The following is a 12,643-nucleotide window of genomic DNA, read 5'->3' as shown; positions in this document are numbered from 1 at the left end:
CCTTGATTCATGATCTTATCCAGAGGGATTCCGCGGACTTTACGGGCATTACGGAGACCTGGTTGGGCACAGAGGGGGGTGTTCCCCTGGTTGAGTTGTGCCCACCAGGTTTCCGTGCATTTCATCAGCCGAGGGCCCAAGGTAGGGGTGGGGGGGTGGCGGTTGTGATTAAGGAAAGCCTAGAGCCGAGGGAGTCCACTGTGTCTCAGATAGCTGGTTGTGAATCCCTCCTTGTGAAGTGGGGCCATAGGAATCAGATGGGTCTGTTGATCACGTACCTGGCTCCTTGCTGCGTGACTACAGCCCTACCTGAGCTGCTGGAGATGCTTGCCGAGGTGGCAGTTGAGATTCCCAGACTCTTGGTCATGGGGGATTTCAACTTGCCATCGGCCGGCTTGTCGTCGACGGCAGTGCAGGAGTTCCTGGCTTCCATGACGGCCATAGACCTGATTCAAGTAACTGATGGCCCTACACACACGGGGGGAGGCACACTAGACTTGATTTTTATCTCTGGACAGTGGATTAATGATCTGGAATTAGGAGATTTAGTGATGGAACCGGTGTCATGGTCAGATCATTTTCTCCTTCGCCTAGACTTTCGGACCGCCGCTCACCACCGCAGGGAGACGGAGCCAATGTGTTGGTTCCGTCCCAGGCGCCTGATGGACCCGGAGAGGTTCCAGATGGAGCTTGGTCCGTTTCCTGAGGATCTTGCCCACGGCACGACTGAAGAACTAGTTGCGGCCTGGGAACGGGCCGCGGCTGGGGCTTTGGACCGTGTCGTGCCTTTGCGGCCTCTGACCCGGCGTAGATCTCAATTGGCTCCTTGGTTTTCTGAGGAGCTGAGTGAGGGAGATGAAATGCCGGAGAAGACGCCTAGAGAGCACCTGGAGGTCTAGCCGTTCCGAGTCTGATCGGACACTAGTGAGGTCTTTTACTAAGACCTATCTAGTGGCAATGAGGGAGACGAAACGTTCCTACGTTTCCTCCCTCATTGCATCGGCAGATAACCGCCCAGCCGCCCTGTTCCGGGTGACCCGCTCCCTCCTTCGTCAGGAGGGGCGGGATGACCCCCTACAGGGACGGGCTGAGTTGTTTAACGGTTATCTATACGATAAAATCGTTCAGCTTCGGGATAGTTTAGACCAAAATTGCGATGATCCAGGGGGGATGGCGGAGGCACATCTTGTTGAGGTTGTTTGGGATGAGTTTGAGTCTGTGGCTCTCAAGGACGTGGACAGGTTGCTGGGAAGGTTACATGCAACCACATGTTTACTGGACCCGTGTCCTTCCTGGCTGGTGCTGGCTACTCAGGAAGTGACACGAGGCTGGCTCCAGGGAATTATAAATGCTTCATTGTTGGAAGGGGTTTTCCCCGCCGCCTTGAAAGAGGCGGTGGTGAGACCCCTCCTCAAGAAGCCTTCCCTGGACCCAGCTATTTTGGGTAATTATCGTCCAGTCTCCAACCTTCGCTTTGTGGCGAAGGTTGTAGAGAGTGTGGTTGCATGGCAGCTTCCCCAGTACCTGGATGAAGCCGTCTATCTAGACCCGTTCCAGTCCGGCTTCCGGTCCGGTCACAGTACGGAGACAGCTTTGGTCGCATTGGTGGATGACCTCTGGAGGGCCAGGGACAGGGGGTGTTCCTCTGCCCTGGTCCTATTAGATCTCTCAGCGGCTTTCGATACCATCGATCATGGTATCCTGCTGCACCGGTTGGAGGGATTGGGAGTGGGAGGCACCGTTTATTGGTGGTTCTCCTCCTATCTCTCCGACCGGTCGCAGACGGTGTTGACAGGGGGGCAGAGGTCGACCGCGAGGCGCCTCACTTGTGGGGTGCCTCAGGGGTCGATTCTATCGCCCCTCCTGTTCAACATCTACATGAAGCCGCTGGGCGAGGTCATCAGTGGTTTTGGGGTGAGTTATCATCTGTACGCTGACGATACGCAGCTGTACTTTTCCACCCCGGACCACCCCAATGAAGCTGTCGAAGTGCTGTCCCGGTGTCTGGAAGCCGTACGGGTCTGGATGGAGAGAAACAGACTCAAGCTCAATCCCTCCAAGACGGAGTGGCTGTGGATGCCGGCACCCCGGTTCAGTCAGCTGCAGCCGCAGCTGGCTGTGGGGGGCGAGTTATTGGTCCCAACGGAGAGGGTGCGCAACTTGGGTGTCCTCTTGGATGGGCGGCTGTCGTTTGACGATCATTTGGCGGCCGTCTCCAAGAGGGCCTTCCACCAAGTACGCTTGGTGCGCCAGATGCGCCCCTTCCTTGACCGGGATGCCTTATGCACGGTCACTCATGCCCTCGTAACTTCCCGCCTGGATTATTGCAATGCTCTCTACATGGGGCTGCCCTTAAAGTGCACCCGGAGGCTGCAGTTAGTCCAGAATGCAGCTTTCGCAGGTAATAGTAATGTAACACCACTCCTGAGCAGTCTGCACTGGCTTCCTGTGGTCTTCCGGGTGCGCTTTAAGATTTTGGTCACCACCTTTAAAGCACTCCATGGCTTAGGACCCGGGTACTTACGGGACCGCCTGCTGTTACCGTTTGCCTCCCACCGACCTGTACGCTCTCGCAGAGAGGGCCTTCTCAGGGTGCCGTCCGCCAAACAATGTCGGCTGGCGGCCCCCAGGGGCAGGGCCTTCTCTGTGGGAGCTCCCACGCTGTGGAATGAGCTTCCCCCTGGTTTACGTCAAGTGCCTGATCTTCAGACCTTTCGCCGTGAGCTGAAAACACACTTATTTATTCAAGCGGGACTGGCCTAAAATTTTATTGGGTTAAAATTTTATTGGGTTATTTATATTTTAATATTTTAATTCGTTTTAAATTTGGCCACTTTATAATATGTTTGTTTTAATTTCTTTTAATATTGATACTGTGATTTTTTACTTGGCTATACACCGCCCTGAGTCCTTCGGGAGAAGGGCGGTATAAAAATTGAATAAAATAAATAAATAAATAAAATAAAAAACGAGCTTGTTTTTGGTGAAAAGGGCCCAATTTTTGGCGAAGATGGCCATGCGGAGCACTGCAGTGTGTTTCTAGGGGCCTGGGAGGACAAAAATCCGACGCACGGAGGCCAAAAACTATTTTTTTATTTTCCTCCTGTAAATTTAGGTGCGTCTTAATGGTCCGGTGCATCTTATAGTCTTATAATGGTGTGCTACATTTTTTAATTCTGTGATTTGGTGTTGGACCATAAGCATACAACCATACCTACCTACCTACCTACCTACATGCATATTTTTGGAATTCACTGATCAGAACATAGTTTAATAAATTAAGTTTTGCACAAAACTTTCCCTGTGGTCTTTATTTTTTCCTTTTCTGCCACAAATACAGTAGTTACAAATTGTGTAACAAGCTAGGGTTATAAATCAATTTTAAGCTTTAATTTAAGATATTAAGTTTTCCCATCCTGTTTACAGTTTATTTATGTATTTATTTATTTATTAAATTTATATACCGCCCTTCTCCCAAAGGACTCAGGGTACAGCCAGATAAAAACAAATTACATAAAAATTAAGAACATTTTAAAAATCTAATTCAATTCAGCTAAAACAAAATTAAAACTATAATAGGACCATAATAAACCCGTGTTAAAATTAAATTAGGCCAGCCCTGCACGATAATATAGTTGCTTCTATATTTGAACTAAATGCATAATTATGAACAATTGTACTTAATTAAGGAATACCAAGAAAGGAGCTATAGGGGCAAAAGACTAAAACGGATATGTAAATTCATTAATATGTAATGTTACATAAAATCTGTTTTATTGCTGATGCATGCTGAATAATTGAGAAAGCCAAAGAATACCAAGAAAAGTCATCATATGCTTAATAGAAAAGTCACTGATCTTGTTGATCATGTCAAGTTGTGGAATGTGCTTAGAAAAATGGGAATCCGAGAAAACTGTTTTGCCGTCATGCAAAACCTATATACAAATCAAGCTGTAGTGAAATTGACAGTCTTCAGGTTGGCAAACTATTCAGATAAGGTTGTATATTTTCCACTTTTATATTTAAACCATTTGCTGAAATATATATTAAGGAAAGATACATTTGAAGAAATAGAATGTGCTCTAAAAACTGGAGAAGAAACATCTATAGCAGTGGGTTCTATCTAAAAAGGAGTTACATCTCCTTTGCAATGGGCCTTTTCTGCCATGGCACTTTCTCTGTGGAACATCATTTCTTCCCTGCAATGGGATTTACCATTTTCATTCCATCCTTCCAGAAATCCTGCAAAATTTGACAGTGTCAACAAGCCTGCAGACTCAAGGGAATGGTGGCTCCCTATCTCCATGTCTAGTGGTCTTCCTTAGCCTTTTTAATGTTTTTAATGGCATTCTATTTTACCATTACTATTTTATGGTTTTATTGTATGCCACCCAAAATCTACATGAATTGCCTTATACATTGTAAGCCGCCCTGAGTCTTCGAAGAAGGGCGGGGTATAAATGTAAACAAAACAAAAAAAATCACATTCTGTAAGATGAGAGGCCATATAAATAATATTTATGAATATATAATACATAAATATAACCTGTACTATGCTGATGGCACTACTCTGATAGCCAAAAATGCATAGGATCAACAAGCTGCGAAAAAAAGTGAAAGAACACAGTGAAAAATGGGACTAGAATTAAATATGAAGAAGATCAAACTCATGACGACATGTATAACAAGAGCCTTAAAACTGACAATGAAGATACTGAAGTGGTAAACAGCTTCAGCCTTTTGAGATCCTCCATCAACATAAAAAACAATCAGTCAAGATATACATAACGGATTAGCACTTAGTAAAGCAGTCTTGAAGACCTTGAAAAAATGTTCAGATGCTGTTATATACCTACACTTACAAAGATCAGAATAGTGCAAGCCATGATACTCCATGTGATGCTGTATGGAAAGAAAAGTTTGACTTTGAAGCAGTAGAATAGAAAAAGTACTGATACTTTTGAACTTTGGTGATGAAGAAAATTCATGAGAATACCATGGCCAACCAAGAAAACAATGAACATAAATCATCTCAAAGCTTTTCTTCAGACCAGCTGGCCAGCAAGCATGCACGTGCCGGAACCCAGAAGAGACCAGCTGGCTGGTGCACATGCGTGCTGGATCAGCCGGCTGGCACGCATGTGTGTGATGGAACCCAGAAGAGTAGCTGGCAATGGCACGTGTGCCCATAGAGAGGGCTCTGTGTGCCACCTATGGGGTGCGTGCCATAGGTTCGCCATCACGGGGCTATAAGGACCACGTGGATAATTGATATAAATCAATTATGATGTTTATATAATTCATGTTCATGTAATTCATATGTAAATTTAACTGAATTAATCTGGTTGATTTATAAAATAAACTTAAAAATATTGTACCTTATTATTTCCATAGGCCATATCCATGGCTTCCAGAGACAATGAACAAAGTGCATTTATTAAATGATGTAATGAAACATCATCCAGATATCTGTGGGGAAGGAACAGAGGAGAGAAATCAAGTATTAAAACTATTTCAAAATGAATAAGAAAAAAGAACCCCAAAGGGGAGCTGTTTGCGACAAATAAAAGTGGTTAAAATGATAAAAAGAGGTATAATAGATAGTTTGAGACAGGGTTTTAGAACTTTAGAATTTGTTTGCAAAGACATTTTCTTACTGTGAACTTTCAAAAAGTCTGGAAAGAATGTTGGAGATAACAGGCAAATCAGTCATAACAGCCGTAGTTAGAACCTAAAAGAAATAATTGCAAAATTTGGTAAATGTGTAGTAAAACCATATGATATGATCACTGTTCTATTGAATAAAGTAATATATATCTTACTGTGCTAGGTCCTTCTACAGCTCTTCCAGGCTTTAAAGCACCTCCAATGCCTGGTTTTAAACCAAGAATCCATACAAGATGCTAAAATAAAAAATAAAATAAAATTTGAAATACCTTTGTAAAATATTTACTGTATTTTTCGGACTATAAGACGCACTTTTTTGTCTCCCAAAAGGGGGTGAAAATGTCTGTGCGTCTTATAGACCAAATATTGCCGAAGCCCCACCCACCTGCCATTTTTTTTGCCTCCGCATGCTCCATTTTTGGGCCCTTTTTGGGGGCTTTTTCCAGCCCGTTTTTTAGGCTTTTTTTGGCCTGTTTTCGAGGCTTTTTTGGCCAATTTTTTTTGGGGAAAAAAATGGGCCGAAGAAAGCCTTGAAAACGGACTAAAGAAAGCCTCGAAAATGGGGAGAAAAAAAAATGCTTGAAAAAGGGCTGAAAAAAGGCTGGAAAAGGCCCAAAAATGGGGCGTGTGGAGGCCAAAAACGTTTTTTTTGTTGATTTCCTCTTCTAAATTTAGGTGCATCTTATAGTCAGGTGCGTCTTATAGTCCGAAAAATATGGTACTTTAAGAATGTAAATATGTTCTTCTGTGACAAAGTGTGTGAAGTTTTTATCACAATTTAAAAGCTACAGCATGTATGTTCTAATCACCTATGTGGTTTCATGCATGGTGGGATGATCATATTTGGATACCCAAAGTCAAGGTGACTTGTCATATAATAGCAGTCTGGTAAATTGAATAGATCTAATTTTTAGCATAGGAGAAATTTCATTGCTCAGCCACTCAAAATGGTACATACATTTTAATGAAAAATTTAAATTCACCTGAAGTGTAGCTAAGACAAGTTGCCATGATGTACCAAGGACAGCTCCATGACAATGAGCCAAACTAAGTAACGTCCTCATGCACTGTATATTCTTAGATGTAAGCTAAAAGAAAAATTTTAAACAGCATTTTATAGATGTAAGTTAAAAGTGTTTTATAAGTGAACAATATTAATAAAAAATATAATTATTCCAAAAATACTCACTACATTTATTCTTAGATTTTTCTGTAACTGAGGCTTGTGGGTAAGGGATATTTTACACTGGATTTCAGTGACAACATCTGACATAATCTTTAAATCATTAGGGCAGAGGGAAGCCTTTTAATTTGATCAAAAATTCAAACATTTTACTTTACAAACAAATATTAGTTCAAGCTGGTACAAATAAAACCAAAGCAGAAAACAGAGAACCCAAAATATACATGCTTCTTTTGATACAATGGTATTTAAAGTCTGTTCCACGTGGCTTTTGACACAGACTTTTTCAGCCAACATCTCTGAGACTGACTGGGCTGCTTGGTGGAGGAATTCTGCCCTGCACAGGGCAAAATCAATTTGGCCGGTAACTCTTTAACTCTCTCTGAGAATAGGTTCCAATAGACCTTTTTCAGCCAGACTCCAAAAACCAGAGGAAGCCCTGGCAGCAGGCAGCTTGTAACCTTCTTTACTGACTTCCCTTTTGGCTCTCTGAAGAAGCTAGCAGGGAAGATTTCAAATGAAAATCACATTTGCATTGGCAAACTATTGTAAGTAAGAACCCAGATTGCAATCATGTGACTGTGGGAGCACTGCAATGGCTTTGGATATAGTCACAAATTCCTTCTTTCAGCACTGTCATCATTTTGAATGGTTGCTGAATGAACAGTCATAAAGCGAGGAATACCTGTAGTGTTCTCCTGCAATTAGTATTTGAAACATATACAGAACCATATATATATATTAATTTCATCCGATTCATTCTAGGATAGAACTAATATATATTTATAACTGACAAGTAGGAACAATAACTAGAAACAAAACTCATTGTGCACTGTTCATTCAAGTTCATTAAAGTGTTCCTTTAGTGTTTTTTTTAAATAACAAAGATTAAGAATGAATAACCAAACCCTTCCTCAATTTACTGCAAGGTGAAATATAAATAAAGCTTGAAGATCTTACTAGTCCAAAAATTCATTAACTATAATTGAGAATGAGATGACATTAAATGAAATATGAAAAGATGTAATTCATGCATCATAGGAACAAAGCAGAAGCCATCAAGATAGAATAATAATATACAATATTAAATATCTTAATTGGTTAATGGTACTATAATAGAAAGATAAAAGTAAAAGGAACCCCATATCTGGAGCAGCTGATAGGTAGCAGCTGATATAAAGAGAACAGACACAGTAACCTAGTTACTCAGTAATGGAAAGCTACTGTAAAACTTTTATAAAGAATCCCTCTGCCAAGATAAGATTCCTCCTAAACATTTTTTTTCCATGGAATACTATGAACTTCATTTCAATTACTTACAAGGCTGCCCACCAAACATGAGATAGATAAGAATAGCTTATCTGTTTAAAGGACTTCTTGTTTTATCAGGGCAGGGATGAGCCAAATCAGTAGCCCACTGTGACAATGGAACACCAAGTCCTGCACAGTGGTTTCCTAGTCCTCATCCAAAATGGTGGCTGGCAGGATACCTGAGTATGCAGGTGAGTAGGTGGTTTCCCCTTTCTCTGCATGCGGGGAACAGGCAGGAAAGGAAGGGAGAAGAGCTGATGCAAATTTTGCTTCTGCTGGATGGTTGTTCCTCTTAGCAGTTTGGTGAAAAATGAAAACTAAGAGGGAAATCACCGCCCAGAGCCCTCTCCGAGGGAGATGGGCGGTTAAGAAATATGAAATATAAAATAAATAAAGCTTTTAGAAAAATGGTAAAGAGGAAGAATAGTTGACAAACACAAAAGAAGTCTAAATTTACAAGCCATCATTTAATTTTAAATCATTTCAAAATCAGATTACATTCTACAATAGCCATGCAACTGAAACTACAATGGTGCCATGAAGACAGAAGAAAGCTCAGGAAGATTTATTCTCCAGCTGCAAAGGTGTTTCTTGGCTATTTTACTTTCTCTTACATAGGTACGGTAAATAAGTGTCATTCAAGCAAAAGCTGTAAATGATGAATCTGAAAATAACTGCAGGATACTTTGACAATGAACATACTTCTTTTTATAACTAGAATATGGTATGAAAATTTGGCTCATGTATATAACATGTTTAATGTATTAAAAAATGATATATTCAATCACAGTTACTGAATAAATCATACTGTTCCTCAGTGAATACATCACTTAAATATAATGGTAATTAGCATTAGCTCCCTCTCTTGGATTTCATGGGCTTTTTATGTGATTTAACTTGTACTTTTCTGTTCTGTTCTTTTCAACATGCTATAATAGAAGTCCAATCCTTTTAAAAAGTGTAATATTCTACCAAACTATGAGAAAAAAAGATTGCGACAGTCCAGTACAACAAAATTTGGACAATTTAAAGTTCAGATTGTTTAAATAATGTGCCAATTTGCATACTGTCTGTACACAAACACACCTGGATACAATTACATTTTGTACAAAAAAAGACTAAAATAAATAATTAGCATTCAATTTTAATAAGACATTAGGAAGCTTTTCAGTTAATGAAAATATACGTGGGTTTACTGAGTTTGGCATGGCTTAATAGTGATGGGAGAAATGAGAAAAAAGAGATAGATAATAATGAAGAAAAAAAGAAATATTTACAAACTGTATTTTACCATTACTGTTCCCTGTGGTTGCAGAGCTAGTGGTTGCCCCACTGCTACAACTTGCTGATGAGATTCACTTGAGGGACTGATCATTTGCACACTTTGACCTTGAATAGAATATGCTGGAAAGCAAAACAATATTTAGATTATGAACTTTCATAAATTATGTTTTTAATTCAAACATACCTATATGTTTATTAAATATATTACTAATTACCCCAGGGGATAGGGTAAGGGGGTGGGGTGAGGCACACAGGTAAAAAATAAGCTAGGGTGGGGATAGGGGGTGGAGCTGCCCTACTTAGCAGACCTCGCACACCCCGACACATGCCTCGTCTTCTTCTGCGGCAACTTCCCACCACTTGCACGTATCACTCTGGCCTCAGTTTTGTCTTCAGATACCCGCCAGAAGGCATCTGGAGCCGATAACATTACTGACATCTATTATTGGCTGCAGATGCCTTCCGGCTGGCATCTAAAGGCAAACTGGAGGCCAGGGTGATGCGTGTGAGTGGTGGCAAGCGGCCGCAGAAGAAGTGAATCAGCAGCTGGCTCCTGCTGGGCAGGGCTCTCAGTGCCACAAAGTGAGTCAATAATTAGAACCCTCCAAAAAGAAGTCCTAGCCATTTTTTCGTGGGTCAAAAGAAAATAAGACACGGTCTTCTTTTTGGAGAAACATGATAGTTATAACAAACTATTAGTAATAAAAATTTTAAAATCCTTAAAAAAATCAATTTGCTACTAATGGAGACATTTTAATGTAGCCTTCACATCTAAAATTATGCTGTGCATCTAAAACAGCAATGAAAGACTTCATAGGCATATGGAAGTTTATAATTTCTATGGACTATTAATAACATTCAACCAGTGAAGAAAAGATTGGTGGGCTTTCAGAATCTGGCCATATATAACTCTTTATCTTATCTTATCTTATCTTATCTTATCTTATCTTATCTTATCTTATCTTATCTTATATCTTATCTTATCTTATATCTTATCATCTTATCTTAACATCCACTTCTTACAGTTCCACAGATCCACATGATATTCTGCCAAGTACGTGTGTCTAATATATATTAAGAAAAGTACATTCTTTCAAAATTGCAGAGCATTTTTGCATTTAGATGATGTAAAATAAGACTAAATAATATCCTTACATTTGCTGGAAAGGGCAGCACTAGTAGTATTCAGTACTGTCAAGGCATAGTGAGGAGGCAAAGAACCTTTGCAAATAGCAGTAATAAAGGCATCTCTTGATGTTACAAGACTTAATTTTCCACACAATGCAGCCATAGTTAGCTCTGCTTTTAGAATATTTTCTGTGGCAGCTTCATCGGTGCTGAAATAGTACAAAAATTATTAATATAATCCATACATATTAAAAGTAATTTCAATTAAAAACAAAGCATAAGTATCCATATTGTTTCATTGTAAATAAAATACATACACTTTATGCACAATTATTCGGCAAGTATTTTAACCATATCATCATTTTTATTCATATTTTCCATCTCCAAGCGGTATAAAGTTGAATGCTTAGTGGATATAAGCATATCAGGTGATGTATTTGTGTAATGAAGGAGGGTGTGGCCTAAGGAGATCAACACCCTATATCAAGGTGTGCATAATTACTGGTAGGCAGCTTCTTTTCCTCAGGCAAAATAGGTCAAAAAAGAGGTTTAACTGACTCTGAAAAGTCAAAAATTGTAAAGTCTTTCAGAGGTATGCAGCACTCTTGAAATTGCTAAGATATTGGGGCGTGACCACAGAACCATCAAACGTTTTGTTGCAAATTGTCAGCAGGGTCACAGGAACGTGTTGAGAAAAAAAGATGCACATTAACTGCCGAAGATTTGAGAAGAATCAAACATGAAGCTACCAAGAATCCATTATCCTTCAGTGCTGTCATATTCCAGAACTGCAACCTACACGGAATGCCCAGAAGTACAAGGAGTTTAGTACTCAGAGATATGGCCAATGTAAAAAGGTAAAGGTTCCCCTCGCACATACGTGCTAGTCATTGCTGACTCTAGGGGGCGGTGCTCATCTCCGTTTAAAAGCCGAAGAGCCAGTGCTGTCTGAAGACGTCTCTGTGGTCGTGGCCGGCATGACTGAATGCCAAAGGTGCACGGAACGCTGTTACCTTCCCACCAAAGGTGGTCCCTATTTTTTCTACTTGCATTTTTACATGCTTTCAAAACTGCTAGGTTGGCAGAAGCTGGGACAAGTAACGGGAGCTCACCCCATTACACAGCAGCACTAGGGATTTGAACCGCTGAGCTGCCGACCTTTCAATCGACAAGCTCAACGTCCTAGCCCCTGAGCCATCGCATCCCTTCAATGGCCAATGTAAGAAAGGCTAAAACTTGAGCACCATTGAACAAGACACATAAGTTGAAACGGCAAGACTGGACCAAGAAATATCTGAAGACAGATTTTTCAAGGGTTTTATGGACTGATGAGAGGAGTGTGATTCTTGACAGCCAGATGGATGGGCCTGTGACTGGATCAGTAACAGACACAGAACTCCACTTCGACTCAGATGCCAGCAATGTGGAGGTGGGGTATTGGTATGGGCTGGTATTATTAAATATGAGCTAGTTGGACCGTTTCAGATTGAAGATGGACTCAAAATCAATTCCCAAATCTACTACCAGGTTTTAGAAGACACATCAAGTAGTGGTACAGGAAAAGGTCTGCACCTTTCAAGAAGACCAGGATTTCTATGCAGGACAATGCTCCATCGCATGCATCAAAATACTCCACTGCTTGGCTAGTCAGTAAAGGCCTTAAAGATGAAAGAATAATGACATGCCCCCCTTCCTCCTGTTGTGGTTCGCCAGCAGCCTGCGGACCTGGCAGTGGAGTCAGACAGTGAGGAGGCTGTGGAGGATGATGGGCCAGTCCTGGAGTCAGGGGAAGGCCTGGATGAAGGCTTTGCATCGGAAGCAGATATGGAGCCAGGGCCATCTGGGAACGATGCACGGACTCTGGAGCCTCCAGAGGTGGACAGCAGAGTGGCAGAGGAACAGGAGGAGCCTGTTCCTAGTGCACGCATGAGAAGAGCTGCCAGAAGGCAAGAGCAGCTGAAGCAAAAAGGATGACTCGGGAGTAAGGCCAGAAGATGATTGGCCACTCCCATTAAGGCTTAAAAGAGCAACAACAAGCCATTGGGTTCTTTGTGGAAAAGCAACGTTAAA

General features: G+C 41.3%; 1 protein-coding gene across 6 annotated transcripts in view; it reads right to left on the bottom strand.

The window, feature by feature from the left end:
• The window catches only part of MON2 (MON2 homolog, regulator of endosome-to-Golgi trafficking), an 85,050-nt gene that overhangs the window by 36,897 nt on the left and 35,510 nt on the right, over positions 1-12,643 (bottom strand). For all 6 annotated transcript variants that reach the window (XR_009156125.1, XM_058191165.1, XM_058191166.1 and 3 more), the window contains 6 exons: positions 10,601-10,782; positions 9,453-9,565; positions 6,651-6,755; positions 5,823-5,903; positions 5,658-5,731; positions 5,379-5,469 (listed from right to left, as the gene is read on the bottom strand). Coding sequence is in view for 5 of the 6 variants with exons in the window: in XM_058191165.1 (XP_058047148.1) it covers positions 5,379-5,469; positions 5,658-5,731; positions 5,823-5,903; positions 6,651-6,755; positions 9,453-9,565; positions 10,601-10,782 (646 nt within the window). In the remaining variant the exon portion in view is untranslated. The remainder of the gene's footprint in view (positions 1-5,378; positions 5,470-5,657; positions 5,732-5,822; positions 5,904-6,650; positions 6,756-9,452; positions 9,566-10,600; positions 10,783-12,643) is intronic.

This window comes from Ahaetulla prasina, chromosome 7, assembly GCF_028640845.1.
Source record: "Ahaetulla prasina isolate Xishuangbanna chromosome 7, ASM2864084v1, whole genome shotgun sequence".
In the NCBI taxonomy this organism is placed as follows: Eukaryota; Metazoa; Chordata; class Lepidosauria; order Squamata; family Colubridae; genus Ahaetulla; species Ahaetulla prasina.
The sequence above is the reverse complement of the archived record's forward strand: the minus strand, read 5'-3'. Positions and strand labels throughout refer to the sequence as shown.